Source organism: Nycticebus coucang, chromosome 4 (assembly GCF_027406575.1).
Source record: "Nycticebus coucang isolate mNycCou1 chromosome 4, mNycCou1.pri, whole genome shotgun sequence".
In the NCBI taxonomy this organism is placed as follows: Eukaryota; Metazoa; Chordata; class Mammalia; order Primates; family Lorisidae; genus Nycticebus; species Nycticebus coucang.
In genome coordinates, this window is record NC_069783.1 from 134128666 (window position 1) to 134145133 (window position 16468).

General features: G+C 47.9%; 1 protein-coding gene across 2 annotated transcripts in view; it reads left to right on the forward strand.

Annotated features, from left to right (window-relative positions):
- The window catches only part of CABIN1 (calcineurin binding protein 1), a 172701-nt gene that overhangs the window by 145656 nt on the left and 10577 nt on the right, over positions 1 to 16468 (forward strand). For both annotated transcript variants that reach the window (XM_053587053.1, XM_053587054.1), the window contains exons 33-34: positions 206 to 280; positions 3566 to 3848. In XM_053587053.1, the coding sequence (XP_053443028.1) occupies positions 206 to 280; positions 3566 to 3848 (358 nt within the window). The remainder of the gene's footprint in view (positions 1 to 205; positions 281 to 3565; positions 3849 to 16468) is intronic.

Genomic DNA, 16468 nt, shown 5'->3' on the forward strand with positions numbered 1-16468 from the left:
CCCTGTTTCCCAGGCAGGGCTGGGGGTCTGGGTATAGTCGGCAGTGAGGACTCCTCATGGGAGGCTGGGGGTGCAGGCAGGCACCAGAGCCACAGGATGCATTCCCACCATGCTCCTGGCTGGTGTGTGTTGCCTGCAGACAGGGCTGAGGTAAGGCCAGCACATGTGGCCTGGGCCCCCTGACCACGGGCATCTTGTTGCTCAGGTGGACGAGGAGGCTGCACTGGAGCAGGCCGTGAAGTTCTGTCAGGTCCATCTCGGGGCTGCCGCACAGAGACAGGTAAGCCAGGTCCAGCCTCATCTAATGGGACCTGCCCTGCTTCTCACCCTGGGATGCCAGTGAGGGGACACCCTGGGACTGCTCCTGTGGTCAGCTGTGGGCCAAGGGTGATGGGCAGGAGTTGGCTGCATCCTGGGCCCATAGAAAGCACCCTGGCTCAGACACGCGTAGACCTGAGGGGTCTTCTCACCTCAGCTCCCTTTTCACTAAGTCAGGAAGGTGGCCCCTAGCCAGCTGATCTCCCTGGAAAGGTGGTTGTATTTGGGACAGATGTACAGGGAAGTAATGGTAGAGCCAGACTGATTAGGAGCAAAGTGGCTGGGGGTTGGGGGGCAAGGCAGAGATAGCCTGAATGGGGGCCTACCAAGGGAAGGGCATGTGGGGGGCAGGGGCTCATCCTGAGAGGGTGGGTGGGAGTCCTGGGTTTATGGAGCGTGGTGGCAGTGGCACTCTTGGGTGGAGCAGAGAGGCCGGGCCAGGGTGGAAGGGTCCAGAAGATGGTGTCAAGAGTGGGTGGTGGCCCAGGAGCAAGCAGACCCCTCCTGGAGTGCATCTGGTACAGCCCAAGCTGAGGTTGAGATTGTGTTGGGGATGAGACTCTTTCAAGGGAGACAGTCAGTAGGAAGTTAGAGGCTCCCACCTGGTGTACTTGCCCCTGAAGCCATGGAGGCCCGGAGAGGGCACAGGCAGGGCTGGGCACAGATGCAGAAGGGAGACTGGGGACAGGTCAGGGCAGTGTCCAGGAAGGAAAGTTGTTTCCAGGCACCAGCCAGCCAGCAGGGCCACGGCAGTGAGGATGGGGCCCCCGACCAGAGCTGGGGCTGAAAGAGATGAATCTTCATGGGAGAGGCCATGCTCAAGGGCAGGCCAGTGGGCGGGTCTGGCTATAGGGATGGTCCAGATGACTGAGGAGGTTCGAGGACTGGAGCAGAGCTCAGTGGGAGGGTGTGTGGACAGGTGGGCGTGGTGGGCAGAGAGAGCTGGCACCTGCCTAAAGCAAAAGCCTCCAAGTGTGTGTGGAGTGGCTCGCCATGTGAGTGTCTGCAGCCTCTTGTCTAAAGGGTGGCCTGACCATTCCAGGTGGACTTGTCCCTCAGCAGCTGACTGGTGGCCACCCTGGGTCTAGACAAGCTTCCTGTGAGGGGAGTGGGGCATCGGGCCACCATCCCTGCCTGGGCTCTAGATCTGAGAAAGCCAAGGGGGTCCAACTTTGACCCAGCAGACTGTGGGGCCAGACAGGGGACACTGGGGGGGGGGGGGGAATAGCTGGGCCTCGTGCCCCAGCTGGGGCCTGACTTCTTGGTGGGATGTGCCCAACCACTTCTATTGTCAAAATAGCCAGAGTTTACCTCGCAGCTGCTGTGGCTTCTCTGGCCCTTACCGCAGCCTCTCTGCTCCATGGAACAAGAGGGACTGCCAGGGCCCCAGAGCAAGGCTCCAGTCCAGGCCTGCTAGGGGACCCGCCCCCCCACCGCCTCCTCCACTGGCTCAAGGGAGTGGGTAGACATGTGAGTGGTGACCAGGAAAGCAGGGGGCTATTTCTGTAAAATGAGAGGCCCACACAGGAAATCCCTAAAACCTACCTCTTCTTTAGCCTGAGAAAAAAGGGGTGCTCAGCTGGCAGGAGCCAAGGACAGGAAAGAGTCCTATTTACTGAGCCCACAGAGGACCTGAGGCACACACCTCAGGGCTCCATGGGTGGCCAGGCAGAAGTTTCTGTCGGCAGTCCTCAAAAGACACGGTGGGTCACGGGAGTAGCCTGAGCCAGGGAACCAAGTCCTATCCTTTGAGTCTCCTTTGGGTCTCCTGCTGGGTGACATCAGGTCAGCCCCAGCAGTCCCCTCCTGGGGTGTGAGAGGGTGTGGGGGAGAGGTGACCCTGGTGTCTTCCCGAAGCCCTTTCACCACGTTTCCCACCTACAGCTCCTACCCTGGGCCCGAGAAGGTGCGCTGTGTGCCGCTGCACTCCTCCAGTCCTGTTCTCCCCACTGCCCCATCCATCTCAGTATGGGTGGAAGAAGCAGGGCACCGCCTCAGGGCCCCCCACAGGTCCACCCCACCCATACCCCACACTGGGGAGTAGACCGTGGCCATCAGAGCCCACCCCTCCCGCCCCTCAGGGCATGTCCATTTTGCTCGAAGCGTGTTCCAGTTGCCATGGCAGCCTGGTGCCCGCCTGGAGGGTGCTCTGGACATAATGAGAGGCTCAGTGCTGTCACTCGCAGCCTCAGCTCACCCCAGCTGAGGCTCACCGCTGAGTGTCAGCTCATGCTGCCACCTGGGCTGCAGCAACACTCCTGGTACCACCAGGGGCCCATGGGGCCAGAGAGACAGGTCTGTCCTCATCCCAGACACCCTTGGTGTGAGTGCCACGGAGCCAGTCCTGACCACATGCAGCTGGGGACAGGGCATTTCACGCAAAGCAAATGTCAGAAGAGATGATCGTCGCTGGAAGCAAACTACCCCAGAACTACCATGGTGGCCCTGTAATGGGCTGGCTCAGACAGTGCAGTGGGCCTGGTGCTGGTGATGGGCTGGGGCCTCTGCTCAGCTGTCGAGGCTGCCTTGGGAGTGCCCTGCTCACCTAGCCTGGAGACTGACTGTCGGGGCGCCAGAGCCTTTGCATCTATCCCAGGAGGACTGGGCTGAATGTGAGGTATAGGAATGGTCCCACAGCAAAGACTCGGAGGAACCAAAGGAACTCTTAGCCCTTACTGCCTCAGTCTCCCCATCTGTGATAGAGGACAGTGAATTGGGAGTGGGGTTGCTGCTGGTGCCAGACTGCAGCTGGGTGGCACCGTGGATAGGGGTCACAGTGGGTGCAGGAGCATGGCAAGCAGACCCTGGCAACACCCCCTGGCACCCCTGATTCTCTTAGGACCGTCCCACTAGTGGCCCCTGGGAAGTGGCACTCTGAGACCAACCACCTGTTCCTGCTGTCCCCAGATCGGGAGCTACACCCTCACACCTAGAGACAGGGCTGCACGCACTCCTCCCATGTTGGTGCCTGGCCCTCTGCTGAATCTAAGATGACCCGGACGTCCTTCCAGGGAGGGGTGGTAGGTCCCCAGCTGTGTTGTGGTGTCCACAGTAGCCTGGCAGGGAGCTCCTGGTGGATCTCATCGGCAGCACCCTGGGGCCCGGGGCATGGGGCTGTGAGGCTGTGTTGGCAGTCCCAGGCTCTCCTGGGGCATCCTGAGGGGCAGCATGGTAGGCTAGAACAGGGCCTGGCAATTGGGCTTGGAGCTGCCCAGCTGGCCTTCCTCACCTCTCTTCTTCCTCACAGGCTTCGGGGGACATGCCTACCACCCCAAAGCACCCCAAGGACAGCCGAGAGAACTTCTTTCCAGCGTCAGTGGCCCCAACAGCCCCTGACCCGGTGCCAGCCGATGCTCTCCAGCGCCCCAGTGACGCTCACACCAAGCCTCGCCCCGTACTGGCTGCCACCACAGCTGTCGTCACCTGCCCTCCCTCAGCATCAGCCTGTACCCCAGATCCCCCCAAGGACCCCGAGGCTCCCCTGCCACACAGACCCGAGGCCACCCCCAGTGTGGAGTCTCTGGGCCCAGGTAAGCCCCATCCCAGCCTGCCTTGTGGCACGAGGCCCCCACTTCCAGCTGTGCCAGAACCTGGCCAGGCTCCTGCCCCCAGCAAGTCCTCGCTGTGCCGAGAGGGCAGGTAGCAGGGAGGCAGGGTGTCCTCCGGCCCTGGTGGGCCTGTCCTTTACTAGGCACTCTCAGCTGTCTGTGAAAGAAGAGTGAGTCGGGAGAGAGCAAGTAGCATAGGGGACATCAGGAGGGCTTGGTATGGTAGGAAGAGGGGGACCTAGCTCAGACCAGGCCTCCCTGGGGGCACGCTGCCAGGCCACCCGCACCCAGCCACAGATGTCTGTGAGCACTTGTGGGCACCAGGCCCTGCTAAGTGCAGGCCCGTCATACCCCCAGGGTCAAGACAGCCAGAAGTCAACCAGGATGAGGGTAGGGACTTGTGAAGAAAAGCAGACAGGACAGGGGTGTGGGCAAGAGAGGGCCCTGCTGGCTCTGTTGCTGGGAACCTTTATTCCTTCTAAAACCCAGGGTCCGCTGGATCAGCAGCCTACCCAGCAGGGAGACAGGCCAGGGAGGGGCACTTAGGCAGTGCCCCTAAGACCAGTAAGTTAAAGGGCAGTGGGCAAGGCACTGTCACCTTCGGTGGCACTGACAAAACTGCAGCTCTGACAGCTGCGATTCTGCCAGGCTGGGCTCAGGACAAGGCTGGGCCAGGCTGCACTGTCATCCAAAGCATGGGGCCCTCCCTGTTCAATCTCAGGATCCATAATAGGACAGGGACATTCCTCAACCAGTTCATCTCCCCAGCTGGAGAGACCTGGGGGGAGCATCCTGGTCTTCCTGTGGCCTCCCTGACCCCGCTCGTGGGCCCTCCCCTGCTTGTCCTGCCCTGCCTCAGGGACCCAGCTGGTGCTGTGCCCCAGGCTCTGCTGGCCCACAGCAGGTCATTCCTGGAGGCTTGCCTGTCCTCCCACTGTGAGGCCCAGGGTTGAGAGTCACATCTTGGGTTGCTGCTTCCAGCCATGTAACCCTGGCTGTATCATTTCCCAACTCATCTGAGCAATGAGGAATGGCTGCCCTGGATTGAGAGCCTCACAGGCCACGTGGCTGGAATGAGGCAGAATTGGGAGTCCTCAGCTCTTTCCTGCTGCAGGTAAATCAGGCATCGACCTGTTAGCACCGGGCCTCCCCAGTGTGCTGTTAGGAGGGGGACAGCATAGGAGCCCCCTGCCCAGCCAGCTGCAGTTGTGCTGCTGTGGCCTTGGGAGATGAGATGAGGAACCACTTGCCCTGGGCTCAGCCTCTGTGGCTGTTTGCCCTGAGAGGAGCCTCTGAAGGCTGTAGAAAGAGCAGTTTAAGATCTGTCCTTGATGGCCCCTCCGCATCAGTTTCTTGCATAAATGTATGAAATGGAGATGCCAGCCCTGCGGGATTCACAACAGTGCTGGGTAGATTGTGAGAGAGACTGGAGGGGCTGGTTGTGGTGATGTTCAAAGAGCAGCTCGTTCCCGCCAAGAAAACCCAGGTGCTGTCCCTCCACCAGGGTGTCTTCCCTCTCGTTATCTTGAAGACCTTGAGGGTCAGGAACTCGCAAGGGGCTTAGTGGGTGGACCTGGCTCGGGTGCTCTCCTGCAGTTGCAGTCAAGCTGTCAGCTGGTCATCCTTGCTCTCAGGGGTGGTGGCAGCCTCAGGTCCTTGCTGGCTGTTGGCCCCTCTGTAAGCCACAGTATCTGTGTGTCATGGTGGCTGCCCAGAGTCAGCAGCCCCGCAGAGAGAGCACAGCGCCTTCTATCCCCTCATCTCAGAAGCAGCTGACCAGCACTGTAGGCTACCTGCATGTCTACGGGGTGGGAGGGGCTTCTCAGGGATGGAGGCCAGAAGGCGGGGCTGAAGGGGCCACCTGGAGGCTGGCTGGCTGCCATCCCTGTCCACCTTACCTGTCCCGCCCCCATGTAGGCCAGAAGCTGCAGGTGACATTCTTGTCTCCCTAACCATCAGATGGGGAAGAACGTCTGTCTGCCAGCGTGCATTCTTCAGTTTTCTTTTTTTTTTTTTTTTTTTTTGTAGAGACAGAGTTTCACTTTATGGCCCTCGGTAGAGTGCCGTGGCCTCACACGGCTCACAGCAACCTCCAACTTCTGGGCTTAAGCGATTCTCCTGCCTCAGCCTCCCAAGTAGCTGGGACTACAGGCGCCCGCCACAACGCCCGGCTATTTATTCTTCAGTTTTCTTACTTCGTTGTTGTGTCCTTTCCCAGTTTTGGTATCAGAGTGGTATTTGCTTCATAGAAGGAGTTGGGGAAGGTTCTTTCCTTCTCTGTGTTTTGGAATAGATTCTGCAGTGCAGGAACCAGCTCTTCTTTGAAGGTTTCGTAGAATTCTATGAATTCTGGTCCAGGACTTTCTTGGTTGCAAATTTTTTTATTGTTTCAATATTGGAGCTTGAAACTGGTCTGTTCAAGAATCCTGTTTCTTCTTGGTTGAGTCTAGGGAGGCAGTGTGATTCCAGGAATTTGTTCATTTCCTCCACGTTTTCAAATTACTGAGCCCAAAGATCTTTGTAGTATTCAGTGAAGATCTTTGCTGTCTCCTTGGTATTGGTTGTTAATTTCCGCTTTTTCCTTTCTAATTGAGCTTACCAGAGCTCTTGCTTTTCGGTTTCTAGTTCATCTGGCCAGGGGTGTATCAATTTTGTTTATCTTTTCAAAGAACCAACTTTCTGTTTTATTAATCTTCTGAATGATTCTTTTGTTCTCAAGTTTTTAAAATTCTGATCTGGTTTTGATTGTTTCTGTACGTCTCTGGGTCTGGGGTGGGATTGCTCTTCCTTTCTCAGTTCCTCGACATGAGTCCTTAGGTTGTCGACTTGCACTCTTTTGATGTCTGGACGTGGGTATTTAATGCGATAAATTTCCCCCTCAGGACTGCCTTGGCGTATCCCAGAGGTTTTGATACCTGTGGCTTCATTGTCATTCTGCCCATGGAATCCAATGATTTCTTTCTTTATCTCCTCTTTGACCCAGCCATCGTGTAGTACTCGGTTGTTGTTTAGAGTCCATGATTGTGTTTGAGGATGAGTGTCTCCGTTGGCGCTGAATTCTAGTTTTACTCCATGGTGGTCCATAAAGATACAAGATATAATTTCTATTTTTTTTTTTTTTTTAATTTCTGGAGGCTTGGTCTGTGTCTTAAGATGAGCTGATGAGAAGAACTGTAGTATTGGGGTAAAATGTTCTGTAGATGTCTGTTAACCTCATTTGTTCCAGAGCCATGTAAGTCCAGCGTTTCCTTGTTTAGTTTCTACTTGTCCAGGTCTGTCAGGGTGTTGAAGTCACCAGCTATTATGGTGTTGTTGGTTATCATATTGTTCAGACCAAACAGAGCTTGTTTTATAAATCTGGGAGTGTTTATATGTTAGGTGCCTATATGTTTAGAATTCGCCCAGGTGCGATGGCTCAAACCTGTAATCCAAGCACTCTGGGAGGCTGAGGCAGGTGAATTGTCCTGAGCTCACAGGTTCGAGATCAGCTTGAGCCAGAGCAAGACCTTGTCCCTAAAAATAGCCAGGTGTTGTGGCAGGTGCCTGTAGTCCCAGATACTCGGGAGGGAGAGGCAAGATAATCACTTGAGCTGAAGAGTTTGAGCTTGCTGTGAGCTATGACACCAAGGCACTCTACCAACAGGGACAAAGTGAGAAGTGTCTCAAAAAAAAAAAAAGTAGAATTGATATGTCCTCTTGTTGTATTATTCCCTCAAACAATATATGGTGTCCGTCTTTATCATTCTTTACTTTTGCTGTTTTAAAGTGAATTGTTTCTGGGCGGTGCCTGTGGCTCAGTAAGTAGGGCACCAGCCCCATATACCGAGGGTGGTGGGTTCAAAACTGGCCCCATCCCAGGGTCTCAAGCCTGGTTTAATATATGTAAATCTATAAGTGTAATTCAGCACATAAACAAATTAAAAAACAAAGACCATATGATTCTCTCAATTGATGCAGAAAAAGCTTTTGATAATATCCAGCATCCCTTCATGATCAGAACACTTAAGAAAATTGGTGTAGAAGGGACATTTCTTAAACTGATAGAGGCCATCTACAGCAAACCCACAGCCAATATCATATTGAATGGAGTTAAATTGAAATCATTTCCACTCAGATCAGGAATAATGGAAGTTTTAGCCATCACAATTAGGGAAGAAAAGGCGACCAAGGGTATCCACATAGGGTCAGAAGAGATCAAACTTTCGCTCTTCGCAGATGATATGATTATATATCTGGAAAACCCCAGGGATTCTACTAGAAAACTCTCAGAAGTGATCAAGGAATACAGCAGCATCTCAGGTTACAAAATCAACATTCATAAATCAGTAGCCTTTAATATATACCAACAATAGTCAATCTGAAAAGGACTCTATTCCATTCACAGTAGTGCCAAAGAAGATGAACTATTTGGGAGTTTATCTAACAAAGGACGTGAAAGATCTCTATAATGAAAACTATGAAACTCTAAGAAAAGAAATAGCTGAGAATGTTAACAAATGGAAAAACATACCATGCTCATGGCTGGGAAGAATCAACATTGTTAAAATATCCATACTCGGCCAGGCATGGTGGCTCACGCCTGTAGTTGCTGTGGGAGGCTGGGTGGATTGCCTGAGCTCAGAGGTTTGAGACCAGTATGAACAGCAGTGAGCCAGAGTAAGACCCCCGTCTCTACTAACATCAAGAACATTGCCAGAGGAAGAAGAAAATGAACAACAAAAAAGAGTACTTCAAACGAAGAAGAATGAACAAGGAAGTTGAAATTAAAAATTAAAAAAAAAATGTCCATACTACCCAAAGCAATATACAATTTTAATGCAATCCCTGTTAAAGCTCCACTGTCATACTTTAAAGATCTTGAAAAAATAATACTTCGTTTTATATGGAATCAGAAAAAGCCTTGAATAGCCAAGACATTACTCAGAAATAAAAATAAAGCAGGAGGAATTACGCTACCAGACCTCAAACTATACTATAAATCGATAGTGATCAAAACAGCATGGTACTGGCACAAAAACAGAGAAGTAGATGTCCGGAACAGAATAGAGAACCAAGAGATGAACCCAGCTACTTACCGTTATTTGATCTTTGACAAGCCAATTAAAAACATCCAGTGGGCTGGGCAGCGCCTGTGGCTCAAAGGAGTAGGGCGCCGGCTCCATATGCCGGAGGTGGTGGGTTCAAACCCAGCCCTGGCCAGAAATTGCAAAAAAGAAAAAAAAAAAAAACATCCAGTGGGGAAAAGATTCCCTATTTAACAAATGGTGCTGGGTGAACTAGCTGGCGACCTATAGAAGACTGAAACTGGGCCCACACCTTTCACCATTAACTAAGATAGACTCTCACTGGATTAAAGATTTAAACTTAAGACATGAAACTATAAAAATACTAGAAGAGAGTTCAGGGAAAACCCTTGAAGAAATCGGTCTGGGCGAGTATTTTATGAGGAGGACCCCACGGGCAATTGAAGCAGCTTCAAAAATACACTACTGGGTGCGGCACCTGTGGCTCAATGAGTAGGGTGCCGGCCCCATATACCGAGGGTGGTGGGTTCAAACCCAGCCCCGGCTGAACTGCAACAAAAAAATAGCTGGGCATTGTGGGGGGCGCCTATAGTCCCAGCTGCTCGGGAGGCTGAGGCAAGAGAATCGCGTAAGCCCAAGAACTGGAGGTTGCTATGAGCCGTGTGACGCCACGGCACTCTACCGAGGGCAGTAAAGTGAGACTGTCTCTACAAAAAAAAAAAAAAATTAAAAAAATAAATAAATAAATCCTCTAAAAAAAAAAAAATACACTACTGGGACCTGATCAAACTAAAAAGCTTCTGCACAGCCAAGAACACAGTGAGTAAAGCAAGTAGACAGCCCTCAGAATGGAAGAAGATATTTGCAGATTATGTCTCCGACAAAGGTTTAATAACCAGAATCCACAGAGAACTCAAATGTATAAGCAAGAAAAGAACAAGTGATCCCATCACAGGCTGGGCAAGGGACTTGAAGAGAAAATTCTCTGAAGAAGACAGGCACACGGCCTACAGACATGAAAAAACGCTTATCATCTTTAATCATCAGAGAAATGTAAATCAAAACTACCTTGAGATACCATCTAACTCCAGTAAGATTAGCCTATATCACAAAATCCCAAGACCAGAGATGTTGGCGTGGATGTGGAGAAAAGGAAACACCTCTACACTGCTGTTGGGAATGCAAATTAATACATTCCTTTTGGAAAGATGTTTGAAGAACACTTAGAGATCTAAAAATAGATCTGCCATTCAATCCTATAATTCCTCTACTAGGTATATACCCAGAAGACCAAAAGCACATTATAATAAAGATATTTGCACCAGAATGTTTATTGCAGCCCAATTCACAATTGCTAAGTCATGGAAAAAGCCCAAGTGCCCATTGATCCACGAATGGATTAATAAATTGTGGTATATGTACACCATGGAATATTATGCAGCCTTAAAGAAAGATGGAGACTTCACCTCTTTCATGTTTACATGGATGGAGCTGGAACATATTCTTAGTAAAGTATCTCAAGAATGGAAGAAAAAGTATCCAATGTACTCAGCCCTACTATGAAACTACTTTATGGCTTTCATATGAAAGCTATAACCCAGTTATAACCTAAGAATATGGGGGAGAGGGAGGGGGGAGGATAGGCAGAAGGAGGGTGATTGGTGAGATTACACCTGCAGTGCATTTTACAAGGGTACATGTGAAACTTAGTGAATGTAGAATATAATTGTCTTAATAACTAAGAAAATGCCAGGAAGGCTATGTTAACCAGTGTGATGAAAATGTGTCAAACTGTTTATAAAACCAGTGTATGGTGCCCCATGATCATATTAATGTACACAGCTATGATTTAATATTAATTAAAAAAAAAAAAAAAACTGGCTCCAGCCAAACTGCAACAAAAAATAGCCAGGTGTTATGGCAGGCCCCTGTAGTCCCAGCTACTCATGAGGCTGAGGCAAGAGAATTGCCTAAGCCCAAGAGCTGGAGGTTGCTGTGAGCTGTGGTGCCGTAGCACTCCACTGTGGGCAATAAAGTCAGACTGTGTCTCTAAAAAAAAAAGGTGAATTGTTTCTGCAAAGAAGATTGAGACACCCACTTTCTTTTGGTTTTTATTTGCCTGAAATACTGTTTTACAACCGTTCACCCCGAGTCTTGAAATGTCTTTGGTGGTTAGATGTGTTTGCTAAAGACAGCAAATACTGGGTTTGTACCTTTTTATCCCATCAACTATTCTGTGCCTCTTCAGAGGGGATTTCAAGCAGTTAAGATCCACTTGAGAGAATTGATAAGTAGGGTGGGGTTCTGTTTGTCTTGTTATGTGGAGGACTGGAGCCACGTGGGAGCTGGGCTTTGTCCTTTAGAGTGATGGCCCATCGTGTTGGTCTGTGTGCAGTACAGGGCTGAGTATTTCCTGCGGGGCTAGTCTCACACTGGCAGCTTTCGTCAGTGTTTGCTTGTCAGTAAAAGATTGATTTCCCCATCAAAGATGAAACTTAGTTTTTCAGGGTGGAAAATCCTAAGTTTGTAATTGTTTTGCTCGAGAAGACTGAAGACGGGAGTCCACCATCTTCTGGCTTGTGCCATTTCAGCAGGGAAGTCAGCTTGACATCCTGATGGTTTGCCCTTGTAGGGGAGCTGCTGCTTACCCCAGGCTGCTTGCAGAATTTTCTCTTTCATTTTGAGTTTGGCCGAGTTATTTACAGTGTGTCTAGGGTATGCTCTGTTTGAGTTGAGTCAGCCCAGGACTTGATATCCATCATGTAGGTGAATGTCTGAATCTATAGTGATGCTAGAGAAATTCTCAGCTATAATATCCTTGACTGGGGTTTCCATGCTATTGGGACTCTCTTCTTCCCCTTGGGGATACCTATAATCTATATGTTGGTATGCTTCCTAGAGTCCCATAATTCTCTAAGAGATTGCTCTCCCATTCCCTCTTCTTTTCTGCTTTTTTAAATGACTCGGTTGGGCTGGGCACAGTGGCTCATGCTTATAATCCTAGAATTACGGGAGGCGGGTGGATTGCTTGAGCTCAGGAGTTTAAGACCAGCCTGAGCAAGAGTAAGACCTCATCTCCATTAAAAATAGGAGAACTATGGCTCAGTGCCCATAACACAGTGATTACAGCACCAGCCACATACACCAAGGTTGGCAGGTTCAAACCCAGCCCAGGCCAGCTAAACAACAACTGCAACAAAAAGAAAAAGCCAGGCATTGTGGCAGGCGCTTGTAGTTCCAGCTACTTGGGAGGCTGAGGCAAGAGAATCACTTGAGCCCAAGAGTTGGAAGTTGCTGTGAGCTGTGACGTCATAGCACTCTACCATGGGTGACATAGTGAGACTCTCTCAAAAAAAAAAAAAAAAAAGGCTCGGCGCCCGTAGCCCAGTGGGTAGGGTGGCACCCTACACTGAGACTGGTGGGTTCAAGCCTGGCCCATGCCTGCTAAACAAAAATGATCTGCAACCAAAAAATAGCCGGGCGTTGTGGCGGGCGCCTATAGTCCCAGCTGCCCGGGAAGCTGAGGCAAGAGAATCGCATAGGCCCAAGAGTTAGAGGTTGCTGTGAGCTATGTGACACCACCGCACTCTACCCGAGGACAGTATAATGAGATTCTGTCTCTACAAAAAATAAATAAATAAATAAATAAACAAATAATATGACTGGTTTAACTCAAGAGCCTTATCTTTAAGCTCTGAGATTCTTTCTTCTTTTTTTTTTTTTTTTACTACTTTATATATGTATTTTTATTAAATCATAGTTGAATACGTTAATGCAATCATGGGGTACAATGTGCTGAGTTTTATATACAGTTTGAAATACTTTCATCAAACTGGTTAACATAGCCTTCGCTGCATTTTCTTACTTATTGTGTTAAGACATTTATGTTCTACACTTAGTAGATTTAACATATACCCTTGTAAAATGCACCGTAGGTGTGGTCCCAATTACCCTCTCTCCACCCATCTTCCCCCCCTTCCCTCCCCTCCCCTTCCTCTTTCCCCTCCATCTTGGGCTGTAATTGGGTTATAGCTTTCATATGGAAGTATGGGTGCTTATATATTGGTTTCACAGTAGGGCTGAGTACATTGGATACTTTTTCTTCCATTCTTGAGATACTTTGCTAAGAAGAATTTGTTCCAGCTCCATCCATGTAAGCAGAGGTAAAGTCTCCATCTTTTTTTAAGGCTGCATAATATACCATGGTGTACATATACCACAATTTATTAATCCATTCATGGGTCAGTGGGCACTTGGGCTTCTTCCATGACTTAGCAATTATGAATTTGGCTGCAATAAACATTCTGGTACAGGGCGGCGCCTGTGGCTCAGTCGGTAAGGCACCAGCCCCATATACCAAGGGTGGCGGGTTCAGACCTGGCCCCGGCTGAACTGCAACCAAAAAATAGCCGGGCGTTGTGGCGGGCGCCTGTAGTCCCAGCTACTCGGGAGGCTGAGGCAAGAGAATCACTTAAGCCCAGGGGTTGGAGGTTGCTGTGAGTTGTGTGATGCCACGGCACTCTACCGAGGGCCATAAAGTGAGACTCTTGTCTCTACAAAAAAAAAAAAACAAAAAAACACATTCTGGTACAGATATCTGTGTTATAAAGTGATTTTTGGTCTTCCGGATATATACCTAGTAGAGGAATTGCAGGATCAAATGGCAGGTCTATTTTTAGATCCATAAGTGATCTCCAAACATCTTTCAAAAAGGAACCTATTAGTTTGCATTCCCACCAGCAGTGTAGAAGTGTTCCCTTTTCTCCACATCACGCCAACATCTCTGGTTTTGGGATTTTGTGATATGGGCTGATCTTACTATAGTTAGATGATATCTCAAAGTACTTTTGATTTGCATTTCTCTGATGATTAAGAAAAATGAACATTTTTTTCATGTGTGTGTAGGCCATGCACCTGTCTTCTTCAGAGAAGTTTCTCTTCAAGTCCCTTGCCCACATGGAGATGGGATCACTTGTTCTTTTCTTGCTAATAAGTTTTAGTTCTTTGTGGATTCTAGTTATTAAACCTTTGTCTGAGACATAACCTGCAAATATCTTTTCCCATTCTGAGGGCTGTCTGTTTGCTTTACTTACTGTGCTCTTGGCTGTGCAGAAGCTTTTTAGTTTGATCAGGTCCCGGTAATGTATTTTTGGTGTTGCTTCAATTGCCCGGGGGGGTCCTCCTCATAAAATACTGACCCAGACCGATTTCTTCAAGGGTTTTCCCTGCACTTTCTATTTTTATAGTTTCATGTCCTAAGTTAGACTGAGTCTATCTTTGTTAATGGTGAAAGGTGTGGGTCTAGTTTCAGTCTTCTGCAGGTTGCCAGCCAGTTCACCCAGCACCATTTGTTAAATAGGGAATCTTTTCCCCACTGAATGTTTTTAATTGTCTTGTCAAAGATCAAATAACGGTAAGTACCTGGTTCTTGGTTCTCTTGGTTCTCTATTCTGTTGAATACCTCTACCTCTCTGTTTTTGTGCCAGTACCATGCTGTTTTGATCACTATCAGTATAGTCTGAGGTCAGGTAGCGTGATTCCTCCTGATTTGTTTTTATTTCTGAGTAATGTCTTGGCTATTTGAGGTTTTTTCTGATTCCATATAAAACAAAGTATTATTTTTTCGAGGTCTTTAAAGTATGACAGTGGAGCTTTAATAGGGATTGCATTAAAATTGTATATTGCTTTGGCTAGTATGGACATTTTAACAATGTTGATTCTTCCCAGCCATGAGCATGGTATGTTTTTCCATTTGTTAACATCTTTAGCTATTTCTTTTCTTAAAGTTTCATAGTTCTCTTTATAGAGATCTTTCACATCCTTTGTTAGATAAACTCCCAAATAGTTCATCCTCTTTGGCACTACTGTGAAAGGAATAGAGTCTTTTGACTATTTTTTCAGCTTGACTATTGTTGGTATATATAAAGGCTAAAGATTTGTGAGTGTTGATTTTGTATCCTGAGATGCTGCTGTATTCCTTGATCATTTCTAAGAGTTTTATAGTTGAATCCCTTGAGTTTTCCAGATATACACAATCATACCATCTGCAAAGAGTGAAAGTTTGATCTCCTCTGTTCCTATTTGGATGTCCTTGATCGCCTTCTCTTGCCTGATTGCGAAGGCTAAGACTTCCATTACAATGTTAAAAAGCAATGGAGACAATGGGCAGCCTTGCCTGGTTCCTGATATGAGTGGAAATGATTTCAATTTAACTCCATTCAATACGATATTGGGCTGTGGTTTGCTGTAGATAGCCTCTATCAGTTTAAGAAATGTCCCTTCTAATACCTATTTTCTTAAGTGTTATGATCATAAAAGGATGCTGTATATCATCAAAAGCTTTTTCTGCATCGATTGAGAGAATGATATGGTCTTTGTTTTTTATTTTGTTTATGTGATGTATTATGTTTATAGATTTACATATAGTGAACCATCCTTGAGACCCTGGGATAAAACCAACTTGGTCATAGGGTATAATTTCTTTTATGTGATGCTGAATTCTGTTTGCTAGGATATTTTGGGGTTTTTTTTTGTTTGTTTGTTTTGAGACAGAGCCTCAAGCTGTCGCCCCTAGGTAGAGTGCTGTGGCATCACAGCTCACAGCAACCTCCAACTCCTGGGCTCAAGTGATTCTCCTGCCTCTGCCTCCCAAGTAGCTGGGACTACAGACACCTGCCACAATGCCCGGCTATTTTTTGTTGCAGCCATCATTGTTCTTTTGCAAGCCCAGGCTGGATTTGAACCCTCCAGCTCAGGTATATGTGGCTGCCGCCTTAGCCACTTGAGCCACAGGCACCAAGCCTGTTTGCTAGGATCTTATTGAATATTTTTGCATCAATATTCATTAGTGATATTGGTCTATAATTTTCTTTTCTTGTTGGGTCTTTTCCTGTTTGGGAGATCAAGGTGATATTTGCTTCATAAAATGTGATGGGAAGTATTCCTTCTTTTTCTACGCTTTGGAAAAGGTTATGTGATATAGGTACTATAAAGGTTTGGTAGAATTCCAGTGTGAAGCCGTCTGATCCCGGACTCTTCTTTTTTGGGAGATTTCATATAGTTGATGCTATTTCAGAACTTGGGATAGGTCTGTTCAACATTTCTCATTCTTTCTGGATAAGTCTAGGAAGGTTAGTGTCCTTCCAAGTATTGGTCAATTTCCTTCAGATGTTCGTATTTCTGAGAATAGATTTTTTGTAGTATTCATTAGGAATTTTTTGAATTTCTTAGGTGTCTGTTGTTATTTTGCCTTTGTCATTTCTGATTGATGAAATTAGGGAATTTTTTTATGTTCCAATAAAACTTTATTTATAATAACAGATAGCAAGCTGGAATTTCCCTATGGATAGATATAGTTTGTCAATACTTGTTGTATCATATCCTGGCCATATATCTCCAAAGTATTATTTTCTTTTGCTGTAAAAGCTCATTAAAATGACACTTTGGGGGTAAAACATAAGTAACATTCTACATTAAAGTTATGAACAAAGTAAAGAAGTCCACTATCACTTTAATAATTTAATTCTCTAGCCGGGCGTTGTGGCAGGCGCCTGTAGTCCCAGCTACTCGGGAGGCTGA